The sequence below is a fragment of the Nycticebus coucang genome, chromosome 3, assembly GCF_027406575.1.
Source record: "Nycticebus coucang isolate mNycCou1 chromosome 3, mNycCou1.pri, whole genome shotgun sequence".
Taxonomy (NCBI): Eukaryota; Metazoa; Chordata; class Mammalia; order Primates; family Lorisidae; genus Nycticebus; species Nycticebus coucang.
This window is the reverse complement of record NC_069782.1, coordinates 38,995,415-39,011,825: the sequence shown is the minus strand read 5'-3', so window position 1 is coordinate 39,011,825 and position 16,411 is coordinate 38,995,415. Positions and strand designations below refer to the sequence as shown.

The following is a 16,411-nucleotide window of genomic DNA, read 5'->3' as shown; positions in this document are numbered from 1 at the left end:
ATCTTCTGGTTTGATGAAATGTTAGAGTATAAAATAAATCAATGTTCCTTTTTAAAAATGTATTTTGAAAGTTTTCTCTCCCTATGGTACTTCTTGTTGGCCTCATATTATGTCATGTGTAATTGGGTTGACACTCAGTCTGAATATTTCTTTTTCTTCTTGGCAGCATGGGGTAACCTTGGAAATGTTCTGAAGAGTCAGAGCAAAATTTCTGAAGCTGAAAGCGCCTATAGAAATGCTTTGTACTACCGCAGCAACATGGCTGACATGCTTTACAACTTGTGAGTATGCCTCGCTTTCTCTACGTTCCTTCATCTTTGAAACCTGTGGTGAGAGGGACTATTGATTTAACTGCTGGAAATGGAGATGATGATAGCTTTTTTACTGAAATAGTCTTTTCATTAATCATGCCTCTGAGACTAGTTGGCGGATTGCATTTGTGATTTCTTTGTTTTTGGCTACACCAACAATATTCATGTGTACTGATAAACTACGGCTGAATTTTCTTAATATTCCATTAACATACAAAGTGATTTAAATTCTTGTAGTTTTTTAACGTTTATTTCATTAATACTTAGATGGGTTCACAAAACAAGCCTATTACGTATGATACTTATACAATTGATGCCTTGATTACTTTCTTTTTTTGAGACAGAGTCTTCTTATCTATTGCCCAGGCTAGAGTGCCATGACATCAGCCTAGCTCAGAACCGCCTCAAACTCTGGGCCTAAAGTTATCCCCCTGCTGAAGCCACCGAGATGGCTAGGATTACAGGCATGAGCCTCCACACCTGGCCTTATGCCTTCATTATTAATAATATATTTTGTTCTTCATTAAAAATAATTCCATTCCTTGCATCAAGTATATATGGAATATATACTAAACTATGAGAGTATGTGACAATGTTTTATTTATTTTTATTATTAAATCATGGCTGTGTACATTAATGCAATCATAGGGCACCATACACTGGTTTTATATACATATAAATACATATACATACATATACATTTATATTTGACATATTTTCATCACACTGGTTAACATAGCTTTCCTGGCATTTTCTTAGTTATTGTGTTAAGACATTTATATTCTACACTTACTAAGTTTCACATGTACCCTTGTAAGATGCACCGTCGGTGTAATCCCACGAACCACCCTCCCTCCACCCATCCTCCACCCTCTCCTCCCATCCCTTTCTCCTTTCTGCATATTCTTAGGTTGTAATTGGGTTATAGCTTAAAGCTATAAATTAGTTTCATAGTAGGGCTGAGTACATTGGATACTTTTTCTTCCATTCTTGAGATACTTTACTAAGAAGAATATGTTCCAGCTCCATCCATGTAAACATGAAAGAGGTAAAGTCTCCATCTTTCTTTAATGCTGCATAATATTCCATGTTGTACATACACCACGATTTATTAATGAATTCGTGAATCAGTGGGCACTTGGGCTTCTTCCATGACTTAGCAATTATGAATTGGGCTGCAATAAACATTCTGCTACTAATATCTTTGTTATAATGTGATTTTTGGTCTTCTGGGGTGTATACCTAGTAGAGGAATTGTAGAATCGAATGGCAGGTCTATTTTTAGATCCCTAAGTGATCTCCAAACATCTTTCCAAAAGGAATGTATTAGTTTGCATTCCCACCAGCAGTGTAGAAGTGTTCCCTTTTCTCCACATCCATGCCAACATCTCTGGTCTTGGGATTTTGTTATTTGGGCTAATCTTACTGGATTTAGATGATGTTTCACAGTAGTTTTGATTTGCATTTCTCTGATGATTAAGGATGATGAGCATTTTTTCATGTGTGTGTAGGCCATGCACCTGTCTTCTTCAGAGAAGTTTCTCTTTAAGTCCCTTGCCCAGCCAGAGATGGGATCCCTTGTTCTTTTCTTGCTAATACGTTTGAGTTCTCTGTGGGTTCTGGTTATTAAACCTTTGTTAGAGACATAACCTGTAAATATCTTCTCCCATTCTGAGGGCTGTCTGCTTGCTTTACTTACTGTGTTCTTGGCTGTGCAGAAGCTTTTTAGTTTGATCAGGTCCCAGTAGTGTATTTTTGAAGCTACTTCAATTGCCCCAGGGGGTCTTCCTCATAAAATATTTGCCTAGGCACATTTCTTCAAAAGATTTCCCTGACTTTCTTCTAGTATTTTTACAGTTTTCTGTCTTAAGTTCAAATCTTTAATCCAGCGAGAGTCTTAGTTAATGGTGAAAGGCGTGGGTCCATTTTCAGTCTTCTACAGATCACCAGCTAGTTTACCCAGCACCATTTGTTAAATAGGGAACCTTTTCCCCACTGAATGTTTTTTAACTGGCTTGTCAAAGATTCAATAATGGTAAGTAGCTGGGTTCATGTCTTGGTTTTATATTCTGTTCCATACATCTACCTCTCTGTTTTTGTGCCAGTACCATGCTGTTTTGATCACTATAGATTATAGTATTGTCTGCGGTCTGGTAGCGTGATTCCTCCTGCATTGTTTTTATTTCTGAGTAATGTCTTGGCTATTTGAGGTTTTGTCTGATTCCATGTAAAACGAAGTATTATTTTTTTCGAGATCTTTGAAGTATGACAGTGGAGCTTTAATAGAAATTACATTAAAATTGTATATTGCTTTGGGTATTATGGACATTTTTACAATGTTGATTCTTCCCAGTCATGAGCATGATATGCTTTTCCATTTGTTAACATTTTCAGCTATTTCTTTTCTTAGAGTTTCATAGTTCTCTTTATACAGATCTTTCACATCCTTTGGTAGATAAACTCCTAAATATTTCATCTTCTTTGGCAGTACTGTGAATGGAGTAGACGCTTGACTGTTTTTTCAGCTTCACTATTGTTGGTATATATAAAGGCTACCCATTTATGAATGTTGATATTGTAACCTGTGACGCTGCTGTATTCCTTGATCACTTCTAAGAATTTTGCAGTAGAATCCCTGGTGTTTTCCAGATATACAATCATATCATCTGCAAAGAGTGAAAGTTTGATCTCTTCTGACCCTATATGGATACCCTTGATCGCCTTTTCTTCCCTAATTGCGATACCTGAGACTTCCATTACAATGTTAAAGAGCAATGGAAACAATAGGCAACCTTGACTGGTTCCCGATCTGAGTGGAAATGATTTTAATTTAACTCCATTCAATACAATATAGGCTGTGGGTTCGCTATGGATGGCCTCTATCGTTTAAGAAATGTCCCTTCTATACCATTTTCCTTGTGTTCTGATCATGAAGGAATGCTGCATGTTATCAAAAGCTTTTTCTGCATCAATTGAGAAAATCATATGGTCTTTGTTTTTTAATTTGTTTATGTGCTGAATTATATTTATAGATTTATGTATATTGAACCAGCCTTGAGACCCTGGGATAAAACCGACTTGATCATGATGTCTAATTTGTTTGATGTGTTGCTGGATTCTGTTCGTTAGGATCTTGTTGAATATTTTTGCATCAATATTTATTAGTGATATTGGTCTATAATTTTCTTTTCTTGTTGGATCTTCTCCTGGTTTGGGGATCAGGGTGATGTTTGCTTCATAGAACATGTTGGGTCATATTCCTTCTTTTTCTATATTTTAGAACAGGTTGAGTAATATAGGTTCCTCTATATTGAGGAAATATATTGAGTAATAAATAGTTCCTCTTTAAAGGTTTGGTAGAATTCTAACGTTTAGCCATCTGGTCTTGGGCTTTTCTATTTAGGGAGATTTTGTGTGGTTGATGCTATTTCAGAACTTGATACAGGCCTGTTCAACATTTCCACTTAATTCTGGCTAAGTCTTGGAAGGTGACGTGCTTCCAAGTATTGGTCAATTTCCTTCAGATTTTCATATTTCTGAGAATAAAGTTTCTTGTAATATTCGTTAAGGATTTTTTTCAATTTCTGAGGAGTCTGTTGTTATTTCGTCTTTGTCATTTCTGATCGATGACATTAGAGATTTTATTCTTTTTTTCCTGGTTAGGTTAGCCAAAGGTTTATCTATTTTATTGACCTTTTCAAAAAACCAACTTCTTGATTTATTGATCTGTTGTATAATTGTTTGTTTTCAATTTCATTGAATTCTGCTCTAATTTTGGTTATTTCTTTTCTTCTACTGGGTTTGGGGTTGGTATGTTCTTTTTTTCCCAATTGCTTGAGATGTCCCATTAAGTTGTTCACTTCCTCTTTTTCCATTCTTTTGAGGAAGGTTTGCAGTGCTATAAATTTACCTCTTAGGACTGCCTTTGCAATATCCCAGAGGTTCTGGTAAGTTGTGTTTTCATTGTCATTTTGTTACAAAAATTTGGTAATTTCCTTCTTAATTTCTTCTATGACCCAGCTATCATTCAGCATAAGGTTATTTAACTTCCATGTTTTTGTACAAGTATGCAGAGTCCTGTTGTTACTGAGTTCAACCTTTATTTCATGGTTGTCTGAGAAGATGCAAGGAATAATTTGTATTCCTTTAAATTTACCTAGACTTGTGACCTACGATGTGATCGATTTTGGAGTATGTTCCGTGGGCTGATGAGAAGTATGTGTATTCAGTTTTGTTGGGATGAAATGTTCTGTAGATGTCTGCTAAATTCAAATTTTGGATGGTTAGGTTTAAATCTAAAATTTCTTTGCTCAGCTTCTTATTGGAGTATCTATCCAACACTGCCAAAGGAGTATTAAAATCTCTGACTATTATGGAGCTGGAGAAAATCAAGTTGGTCATGTCTGTTAGAGTTTCTCTATAAATTGAGGTGCATTCTGGTTGGGTGCATAAGTATTAATTGATATCATATTTAGTATTACCTTTAACAAATATGAAGTAACCATTCTTATCCTTTTTTACTTTTCTTGGTTTATAGCCTATTGTATCTGCAAATAGAATTGGAACACCTGCTTTTTTCTGATTACCATTTGCCTGAAATATAGACAACCATCCTTTCACCCTGAGTCTATATTTATCTTTTAAGAAAGATGAGATTCTTGTATGCAGCAGATGTCCGGCCTCAGGTTTTGTATCCAGTCAGCCAACCTGTACCTGTTTAGAGAATAATTTAATCCATTCACATTAATGGAGACTATGGATAAGCCTGGTAGAATTTTGGGTATCGAGTTTTTCTGAAGTCCAGTGGACATTTTTAATCCTTTCACCACTGTGGAAGTTGGGAGTTTGATCAGAAGTTTCTGAGTGAGTTTACTTTTGTGTTGGAAGATTGTGCTGATCATTATGGAGGATATGTCTGAGAATATCCTAAGGAGCTGGTTTAGTTATGGCAAATTTCTTCAACATGTGAATGTCATTAAAGTGCTTAATTTCTTCATCATAAATGAAACTCAGTTTAACTGGATACAGGATCCTGGGTTGAAAGTTATTTTGTTTTAGGAGATTAAAAGTCGATGACCTGCCTCTTCTGGCTTGAAAGTTTTCGGCAGAGAGATCTGCAGTCATTCTAATATTCTTTCCTTTGTAGGTTATGGTTTTCTTACATCTGGCTGCTTTCAGAATTTTCTTCTTCATATTAATGTTAGTGAAGTTAATTATGATGTGCCTGGGGGATATCTTATTTGGGTTGAGTCGTGCTGGTGTTCTGAAACTGTCTGCTGTCTGAATTTCAGAACCTCTTGGCATGTGTGGAAAATTCTCCTTCATAATTCCATGGAGAAGAGCCTCTGTGCCTTGTGAAGCCACTTCGTTGCCTTCAGGGATTCCTGTGAGGCGAATTTTAGTCTTCTTCGAATTATTTCAGAGCTTTCTAAGAGAATGGTCTGATTTTGCTCTCCATGTCTCTTCCTCGTTGAGAGTTTGGGAGCGTTCAAAAGGTTTGTCTTCAATGTCAGAAATTTTTTCTTCTGCTTGATCCACTCTGTTAGGGATTCTACCATATTTTTCAGATATTTGAGGGCTGCAAATTCTTGTCTCAATGTGTCAAAATCTTTGGTGATTTTGTCTTTAAATTCGTTGAATTCTTGAGTCAACTTTTGAATTTCTCCTCGAATTTCTAATTCCAACTTTTCCTCCATTCTATTAATCTTATTTGCAATTCAAATTCTGAATTCAATTTCTGACATCGCAGCCATCTGTTTATGAATGGGATCTTCAGTTGTGTCTGCCATATCTTTCCTTTGGGGGTGTTGATCTAGTCTGTTTATTCATGTTACCAGAGTTTTTCCGCTGATTCTGTCCCGTGATTATTTTACACCATTTGACTATATGATCAGATAAGGGTAAGTTGGGTTGGGGGCTCCAGGGGTAGTGATTAACCAGCCATTTACCCAAAAGCTGGGACTGGTGTCATTACCTTTTCCCTGGAGCTTTGCCTAGGACCCGTACAGTGCTACAGCCTGATAAACTGAGGACCTGTTTGGTGTGGTGGAGCTAAGTGGTTCTGTCTTGTTTTCAGCTGGTTTCTGTCCTACCCTAGTGAATCAGTTACTCTGGGTTGAAGTCTTAGCTATAGAGAAGTACCAGCAATTATGTCACCCTGCCCGCCACAGGCAACAGATTGGAAAAGAAAAATCAAACCTTCCCACAACCACACACCCAAGCTACTACTTGACTAGTCCTTGGGCAATTGGCCCAGTTCAAGAGGTTCGAATCAGTTGTCTCAGTCAGCACCTTTCTCAGGAGGGGGAGAGTTCAAAAGATCTCTGGCAACTAGATTGCAGGGTTCTGATGGCAACTCAAATATGACTCACTCTGGTGCTCCGTGAGGTCAGAAGGACCCACCCTGCAAATAGATTAGTCTGGGAAGTTTCATGCCTCCTTTCCCACCTTGCACCTCTGTCACACCTAGTTACTGATAACACCGCAGGGCTGTGACCCAGTTCCCTCCAATGACCAGATACTCCAGGGGTCTGCACCTGCCTGAATCACAGGGAGATCTGTGTCTCCTCAGCCACACCACTGCTCTTTCCACTATCTGGCAGGTGTAGGTGAGGCCTGACAACCTCAGGTGCTTAATGGAGGCTGGGGCGGTTCACTGAGTTCCACCTCCACTCCTGGATGATGTTACTGACAGAACAACTTCTCAGAATTTGTTTCTGTCCTGGCTATATTCCCCTGTAGAACAGATGTTTGAATTCACAGAACCTGCGACTCAGGCCCAGTTTAGGCCACTGCCTGCTCTCGGCTGCAGTTTGTATTGGAGCTGCACGGTTAGCTGTTATTTCCAGCCTCTGCCTGCCCTCCTTTTTCTCAGTTAACGATCCCCTGAGGGCCGGGTGTGTCTTAGGCTCAGTAAAGCAGTCCTCTTGGTCAGCCCTACCCTGGGAATCTGCCGGCTCTGTGGGTCAGTATTCTAGTCCCCACACTCTGCCCAGGCTGGTACCGCCTCAGACAAACCCTTTACTCATGGGGTCTGTGTTTCTGTCCCAGATCTGTTCCACCATAGGCTGCCATCTGAGAAGATCCCCAGCCTCCTCTGGTTGCCCAGAGAGACAATGGGGTGTGACTCCAGAATATCCAGGGGTAAGCCCTATTGTTGCTGCTGCAGCTACTGCTCTGTGTCTCAGGGCACTGCTGCTACTGTATGGTTCCCTCTCAGCTGACCGTCCTCTCCTCATTCCCGTGCCACAGAATCAGCACTGACCAGCAGCAGTCCATGCCCCATCCACTCCTCTGGAGAAAATACTCAAGAATCTAGACTCCTGGGAGGCAGGCTTCCAGGTACCTCAGAGTGAGAGTGGAGAGGAGTGCTGGGAGTTCAGAATTGCAGGTAGAGAATACATACAGTTTTATATAGTTTTATGCCTGGCAGAAGAGCACCATGGCACCCCAGTAGGGGAAGTAGGTCCAGTTTTTAGAGGGTCTCTCCTGTGGGATGGGAGGACTTTTGAGCTCTGGTTGCTTGTTTGTACGGAGTACTGCCAGCCATTCTCATGAGGAAGGGTTCTCCCGTCCACTTGGTGATGGATTTTGTACCTTTTGTTTGTATCCTTGGGGTCGCAGCTTGCCTCAGCAGGGTTGATGTGCGTTCTTCAACCTTTTCTCTTGGCTCAGCTCTAATCCACCAGGTTACTTGCTAAACTTCTGTCCTTTAACTCTCCTTCTGGATGGCAGCCTCTGTGGAAAGCTGGCTTCAGTCAGCCATCTTGCCTCCACCTCCCTGACAATATGTTTTTAAATTTATTTATTTTTTAGCTCCAGAGGCACAGAAGATTGTCCGCATGCTTGGAATAATGGGATAATTTATAATATCCTTGTATGTTGGGTTGGAAAACTCCCTAGAGGAAAATTTGATTCTATTTTTGAATGGAAAATCCTAGCAGTTACACTAAGGTGTGAGTGGATGTTTTATAAGTTATTAGGAATCTAGTTTAAACTTCCTTTTGTGTTTAAACAAAAGAAGAATTTATTAACTTTGATAAATGAAAATCCCCAGGGTTGAATAGATGGAGGCACAGTTAGATCCAGGAGCTTGATTATGCTTCCGGAGCTTGATTATGCTTCAGGAATCCATCTCTATCTTGTTACTGGTTGCCTCTCAGTTTGGTCCAATGCCTCTGAGACTGTATGACAGCAGGAAGGATGGCTCCTGTGCCTTTATGACTATAACATCTTAGCTCTTAATCACAGAAGGAAAAATAACTTATTTGTTTTAGTGTCTGACTAATCGTTGGTGACCTTCTCTGACAGACTTTCCTGGGGAGATTTGTCCTCTCTTGGGCAAACAGGGGCAATGCAAGAGGGGCCAGGAGAGACCTCTCCACTGATAGGACCTCCAGAGTTAGATTGGAATGGGAGGGGACCACTTCTCTATCAGAAGGCGACAGATCCTGGGAAAATTAAGATGCTTACTATTTGCATTTAGTGAATGCTGTGTAATGTTGACAACATCAAGCTAATCTGTAAATCTGAGTTTTTGATATTTATGCTCTAGTTACTGAAATGGTTTCTACCGGCTAAGTCTAAAAGCACAGATATAAAGGGTGGACATAAAGTTCATGTGCAATTTTGTATCAAAAATATTTTAATGGTGGTGCCTGTGGCTTAAAGGAGCAGGGCGCTGGCCCCATATACTGGAGGTAGTGGGTTCAAACACGGACCTGGCCAAAAACTGCAAAAGAAATAAATAAAAATAAATAAATAAATATGTGTATTTTAAGTAAAAATAGAAAAAAAATCTAGATATTTAATGGAAAACAGGATGGGCTCAGGTTAATTTATTGTTCATATGTTTACCTTATCTTTAACCTCCTAGACTTTGTCATTAGGATCTCAATTTCATACAGGATGGTCTGTATTAGGTCAGCAGACGTGTCTTGTGTTGACTTCAACAGTGCTTGAGTCTTTGCTGTTCTTGCTCCTTGGAATTCTTCACTGTGTGCCATGCCACTCTGGTGTGCATTGTCCATTCCACTCACCATCTGCTGCTTGGTTCTTCACCATGTGTTACCATTTTCTTCCCTAAAGTAATTCCAGTTTGTATCTTTTTCTTCACTTTTGAATGAAAACATGTATCTAGGTACTCCTGAAAAGGCTCATATCCTCTTTGTCTAAATGTTAGTATATTTTTTATTAATATTTTATTTTATGAAAAAGAACTTTACCAATTTGATAAATTTACCCATGTTCTTTGGTTATGTAATTTTTTGCATCTTTTTTTTTTTTATTAAATCATAACTGTATACATTGATATGATCATGGGGCATCATACACTCGCTTCATAAACCATTTGACACATTTTTATCACAGTGGTTAACATAGCCTTTCCGGCGTTATCTCAGTTACTGTGCCAAAACATTTACATTCTACATTTACCAAGTTTCGCAAATACCCCTATAATATGCACCACAGGTGTGACCCCACCGATCCAAAGTGATGTTGAAGGGGTTTCTTAACTGGAGTCCTATAGCACAAGGCTCATTCTCATGTACTTAAGGAAGAAAATAAGCTGAACAACCAATGTCTCCACCAAACTTGCCTTCTCTCTTATCTACAACCAATGATTAAAATGTTGGCTATCTTTCGGTGATACTCTTTGGGCAAGGACTCAAAGAAAAAGGAAATGTGTTTATATAGCCTTATTCTTCGTTGAGAAGTCTATTTAGACACTTCCACTTTATACATATCTTAAAAATTACATCTTGTGATTTTTGTGTGTGGTTGCATGTAGAAATTATGAAGTGGAAAACTTTTGCTGGAGAAATTTATTGTTAATAAGAACAGGTTTTGTTCCACCAAATGGATATAAGTGCCATATATAATTCCATTAATATGACAGGTTTTTAACTGCATGAAACTTTTCACTTAAATGGAGAGGCTTAAATTCTGCAAGAAATGTTGGCAATGTTTTGGATTATGTAACCCATGTGGTTGACAGAATACTTACAATCAATAATTACATTTTAAAATCAGTGACTTATTCAATGATTTTAAATCAAATATTAATAAAATGCACCCAGAGAGATTCTTTAAAACTCATTCTGTCATAAATATTTGGCATCATAAGTTTCTAGGAGCAAACTTTTTTCTTTATTTACATATTTAGAGAAAGATAAGAATATAGATAGTTTGGAGATCATTAAATAATTCTATTTTGGAGATGTATGTGCTACATTCATTAAATAAACTTCTCTGACATACAGAAATTGCTCCTTGCTCTAACTCCTAAAAGAAAAGGAATTTTCTTTGCTCATTCTTTTGAGTAAACATAATCTGATAATATTCGTTTGTGGCTGAGATAATCCTTAAATCCATCCCTGTAATGTCATTTTTATGTTTATATACAGTATATTCAAATATAAATAGCACATATAAATAGTATTTCTGAACATTCTTATAGGTATGGATTAAGGAAAAAATGAGTAATTAGGAAAAATATTTAGTAGGCAGTAGTTATACCTGAAGTTCAGTGAAGTTCACTGAAGTTCACTACCTTATAAGATTATAAAAATTTGAGGGCAGTTTTTTTGAGAATAATACCAAGTTATATTAGAGAATTATGTACAATATATAAAGTGGTATATTTCCTGTTTATAAAGTGATGGTATAATGTTAAATTTTTTCCTCCTTTGGTGACAGTTGCTTCAGTTATTTCTGTATGCTGACTACTCTTTAGGTTTTTACGTATCTTATCACAGTCTTTCTTTACATGAAGTCTGCAAGATAAGGACAATGAGATGTAGAGGCAATTTGTCTAAAGTCACACAGAAAGTAAGTAGAGAAACTTTTTTGAAGCTACGATGCTCTGAATCGAAATCTTTGCTATGGTTGTATTTCTCATAAGTTGGCAGAAATAAAGTAAAGGTATGGAAGGAAAAGCCCCTATATAGCCTCAAATGTCTCAAATTCAGAAAAAAATTAAAATCTTTACACATAAAAATAAAATATTTGGAATTTAATGGCAACTATAAATTTTTATGGAAGTTAATGAGTCTTCTGAACTCATGGTATAGAATTTTAGTAGGAAGATTAACACTGAGTTTGTACATCTGTGCAAAGAGGGGCTTTCAGGAAAGTGCTAAGAAGAAAGCCTCTAATTGCCTAAATTTGTTATAACATTTGATACCATTTAAGTCCATGTTTACAGACAGTAGTCACATAGTGCAAAACTTTAAACAGTACTTAATTCTACTCAAGAGTGGTCATGCATTTATTGGACAGCCTCATATTTGGCCTTTTATAGTCATATTGCTAAATTTACTGAAATCTAAAATTTGACACAAGAAAATGTTAAAACCAGGTTTAACAGATCTGTGTTATGATGTTGGTTTTTCTTTTCAAGTATAGTAAACTTACAGGGAAAAGCCAGATGAACCTTTATTCAACGATTGTATATTGTCAGATTTTACAAAAACATAGTCAACTTTAATAAATTGATTTTTTTATGCTAAAAAAGTCAGTGTCCTTTCATTGTTAGAGATTTGTCTCAGTCTATTCCAAATGACATAGAGAATTCAATCGAACATCAAATATTTCCTTAGGCATTAGATTTCAGAAAGTATATAATAAATTTAATGTTTCATAATCAATTCACGATTATCTTACAGAATAGATTGATCATTTCTATGGAAAACAGATTTTCCTGCTATAAGTTTGTCATTTTTGTTCTGTGTTGTAAGAACCTAAGTAATTAGTCTGAGAAATTAGAAAAAGAACAAGAAAATAAATTGATAAATTTAAGGCAGTGAAAAGAAAACGTTAATAACTAGAATATGGAGAAAGTAAGAATGCATAAATCTAAGATTTGTTTTCTGAAAAATCAGCAACTTCTGGCAAAGTATTATAGGGAAAAATAGAGAATCTCAAATATGCAATTTTGAAAATGAGAAAAGGGTTATAGTTAGATATATGAAAGCTTAAAATAAATCAATAATAAAATTGCAGTGATATAAATGCTTTCCTAAGAAAATATGAATGTCAATATTGGCCCAAGAAGAGGTAGGTAATCTCAAACAAACATTGGAAGCATTTGCAAACTACGTTAAAGAATTTTCTCAACAAGGAACCAAGTGAAGACATTTCACAAGTGAGATCTCTCAAATCTACGTTGAAGTGATAATTTCAGCATTAGTTACATTTCTTACATATTTTTTATGAAGCTAGATAAAACTGATGGCAAAATAGCCAACTGAATTTAACATATACCCAAAAGATCAACAAAACCCAAAACCATAACAAAAAGCAAATAAGCATGAAAGCATTTCTGAATACAAATGTAGACATGTCTTAAAATTATTAATATGGTGGATGAGCAGCATATTAAAGATTTAAACACCAGTATCAGATGGGCTTTAATCTCAGATATATGGTAGGAGATTTAATATTATAATTTAATGACTATACATTTTCAATTTAGAAAGTCAGAGGATGAAAAACTATCTCTAGACAAGAAAGCATTTGATTGGTATCTTCCTCAGAAAGCAAGACTTATGAATAACCAGGAATAAATAAGCTTCTCTAACATAATAAAGCATATCTGTCATAAGTTAACAACAATACTGTATTAATGTTGAAGCATGGTGGCCATTTCCATTGGAGTTTTGTAGCTGTTTCATTTCTTGGGTGGTGCCAATTTCTTACTCACTATTGTATCTCCCATCCCTGGAGATTTCTAACTATTGATCTTACAAATGGGTTATGAAATGCATATCAGAGCAGAAAACATTCTATTTTTTGGTAAGTGATAAGACTAGTACTGGGCATTACATGACTGTTATTCTCTGATTATTATTAAACACTTCTGCCTTATGAAGAACCTTCTTGAATCAGACATCATCTTGCAGGCATTTTCTTGCATTTTCAAAACACATTTACGTTACGGTCAGCCCCTGTGGTAGTTTCCCAGGACGGCCATAACAAAGATTCACAAACTGGGTGGCTTAAAACCAGAGAAATCAGTTACCCCACAGGTTTGCAGGCCAGTAATTAAAAATTAGGGTGTGCTGTCTCTGAAACCTGTAGGAGTACTTCCTCACCTCTTCCTTGTGGTTTGCTGGCAATCTTCAGCATTTTTTGGCTTGCAGCTACTCCAATCTCTGCTTTTGCTACCACATATCATGTGTTGTCTGTGTGTGTGTCTGTCTTCACATGGCCATCTTCTAAGGACACTGGTCATATTGGGTTAGGGGCTCATCCATAATAATGTATTATGTCTATAATGACCCTGTTTCCAAAAAGAGTCACATTCTGAGTTACTGGCAGTACTGGGAGTTAAGACTTCAATGTATCTTTTTCTTTTCTTCTTTGATTGGAGGACATAATTCAAACAATTCAACCTATTACATCTCTCTGTCTCCATATTAGGAGCACCGGTTTAAGAGTGGTTTTTGGTGGAGGGGGAGAGGGAGCAGGGCACGTAAGACTCCTTAAGAAAATAAAATTTTGTAGAAATTTAAACAGTTTATATATGTATATTAAATATACCTATAACTATATAATCTCATGATGTCAAGATATATGTTTTGGGGGAGGTAATTTATAAGGCTATAGCAGTGTGTAGGATACAGAATTATCACCTCTAGTCCAATCCTACTATGGGCATAAGAGGTGTATTTCTACATTCAGGACCAGGTTTTCAGAATGTTTGAGAGTTTAGAAGGGTCAGAGATTGCAGAATACAGTTGGTGAGAATGTTGGCATAGAGATTAAAGACAGAGTTTGTTTCATGAGAGATGAGGACTGGTGGAAATGTAAGGAAAAGTAACTTTTGACCAAATGTGTAGAGTTCAGGGCAAGGTTTCCTGCCAATTTCCATGGTGGGGGAGGGAGTGCTGGTAATGGAGGGAGGTGATAAGGATGTGAGGTAAGCCCACAGGTCTCCCGAAATGGAGAATTCTAAAGATAAACAGGAGTGCCCACAAGTGCTGGACATGTCTGACATAAAATAAATGCGACTGAGAGATGTTACTGTAATTCCACTGGCTTGGGTCACTAGTGTTCTGAATACACAACTCGGCTGGCCCTTACTAATTCCTGGAGTGAGGCGGGGTAGCTTCCCGCTTCCTGCCTATTCATGCCTAGGTGAGAGCAAGTCATAATATCTCTGATATTACTTTCATTTTGTTTTAGGTGACTATGTTTCTTTGCATAATTTATATACGAATATAATCTTTTGAAACATTCAAGTAACTCTGAAGAATATGGGGTAAAACAGAAGTCCCTATGGTTGCAGTTCTTGAGTCTCTTTTCCTTCCTCTATTACAGATCCTGTCACGTGGTTCTCAACCTGTGGGTCTTGACCCCTCTGGGGGTCTCCTGCATATCAGATACTTACATTACGATTCATAACAGTAGCAAAATTACAATTATGAAGTAGCAAAAAAATAATTTTATGGTTGGGGGTCACCACAACATGAGGAACTGTATTAAAGGGTCGCAGCCTTAAGAAGGTTGAGAACCAACCTGTAAGGTTTTTGGTGAGCATTTATACATGGAGTTATACTACACATAGGTATTTTCCCTGCATGTGTGAATGCTATTGATTTTTGACATTATGTGTTTGCAGATGTGTCATAATCTGCCCCCTTTTGATTAACATTAAGTTTTTTATTTTGGAGCTATTACGCTGACAGAATAAATGCCCAGTGGAATGATTTCAAAGCTATATTGCTTAATTTTCCATTTCCCTAATTACAGTGCAGTTGAATAATTTTTCTAATGTTAATTGACTTTTTGGAATTTTCCTGGGAATTAACTGTTCATATTTCTTGCCTAGTTTTCTGTTGGGTGGGCTTTTTCTTTTTCTTTTTTCTTTCTCTTTTTTTTTTTTTTTTTCAAGGCAGATCTTGCTCTGTTGCCCAAGCTAGAGAACAGTGGTATAATCATAGTTCACTGCAAGCTTTTTCATATTGATTTGTGGCCTGGAAAGTAAAAGTAAAATCCCCCTGTACACATTTATGAATGTATGCACAAAAACATGTATTTTGCATATATTATATCCTACTTTTTGTGTATCTTTTTACTTACGAACTTTGTTGTACATAAATTTAGTTTTTACACAGGAGAAATTCCCTAAGTCCTCCTGTTGATAGCCTGTTTTTTTGTTTCTTTACAAAAAAGAGTATTTGCAGTCAAGTATTATTTTAAAATTCTATATTCTGGATATCTTTAGAAGTATTTTTCGGGTGGCACCTGTGGCTCAAAGGGTAAGGTGCCAGCCCCATATGCCAGAGGTGGCAGGTTCAAACCCAGTCCTGGCCAAAAAAAACTGCAAAAAAAAAAGGATTTTTCCTCTCTTTTGTTAAGGTCATAAGTCTATAGTGCATTTACTATTTTTTGTGTGTGTGTGTGTGTATTAAGGTGTAATTTTTTTTCCAAATGAAAACTAATGATTAGTTATCACCTAGAATACATTCTATCTCAAACATGGTTCATTGCTGTGGACAGTGTTCTGGTCAATTGGTAACCCTTGCCGTGGACAAATTATATTTGCTGTAACTTCTAATAAATTTATACCATAAAGGGCAAGTTTCACATTATTTCTTACACTTTTTGATTATTCATTTCTGTGTGATTTTTAATGTTAACTTGCTCATAGTCTCATTAAATTGTGTTAGTCTGGTTAGAGTGTTGATTGGTTTTGTAGTGACCTTATGAAGTCAGAGAACTTGCCATGTTACATGTAGGCATTTTTCCTTCCTGTCGTATGTACTTCTGTATATTAAAAAAACAATTTTTTTTTAATTGTTGGGGATTCATTGATGGTACAAGAAACCAGGTTACACTGATTGCATTTGTTAGGTAAAGTCCCTCTTGCAATTCTGTCTTGCCCCTCAAAGGTGTAGCACACACCAAGACCCCAACCTCTTCCTCATTCCCTCTCTCTGCTCTTCCTTTCCCCACCCTGCCCTCCCTCCTTTCTCTCTCTACTCTCCCCTTCCCCCACCCCCACCGTGTCCTTAATTATCATTAAATGTCCTCATATCAAAATTGAGTACATAGGATTCATGCTTCTCCATTCTTGTGCTGCTTTACTAAGAATA

General features: G+C 37.0%; 1 protein-coding gene across 3 annotated transcripts in view; it reads left to right on the top strand.

The window, feature by feature from the left end:
- Positions 1–16,411, top strand: part of TMTC2 (transmembrane O-mannosyltransferase targeting cadherins 2) — a 474,733-nt gene that overhangs the window by 257,007 nt on the left and 201,315 nt on the right. For all 3 annotated transcript variants that reach the window (XM_053585171.1, XM_053585173.1, XM_053585172.1), the window contains exon 4: positions 167–281. In XM_053585171.1, coding sequence (XP_053441146.1) covers positions 167–281 — 115 coding nt within the window. The remainder of the gene's footprint in view (positions 1–166; positions 282–16,411) is intronic.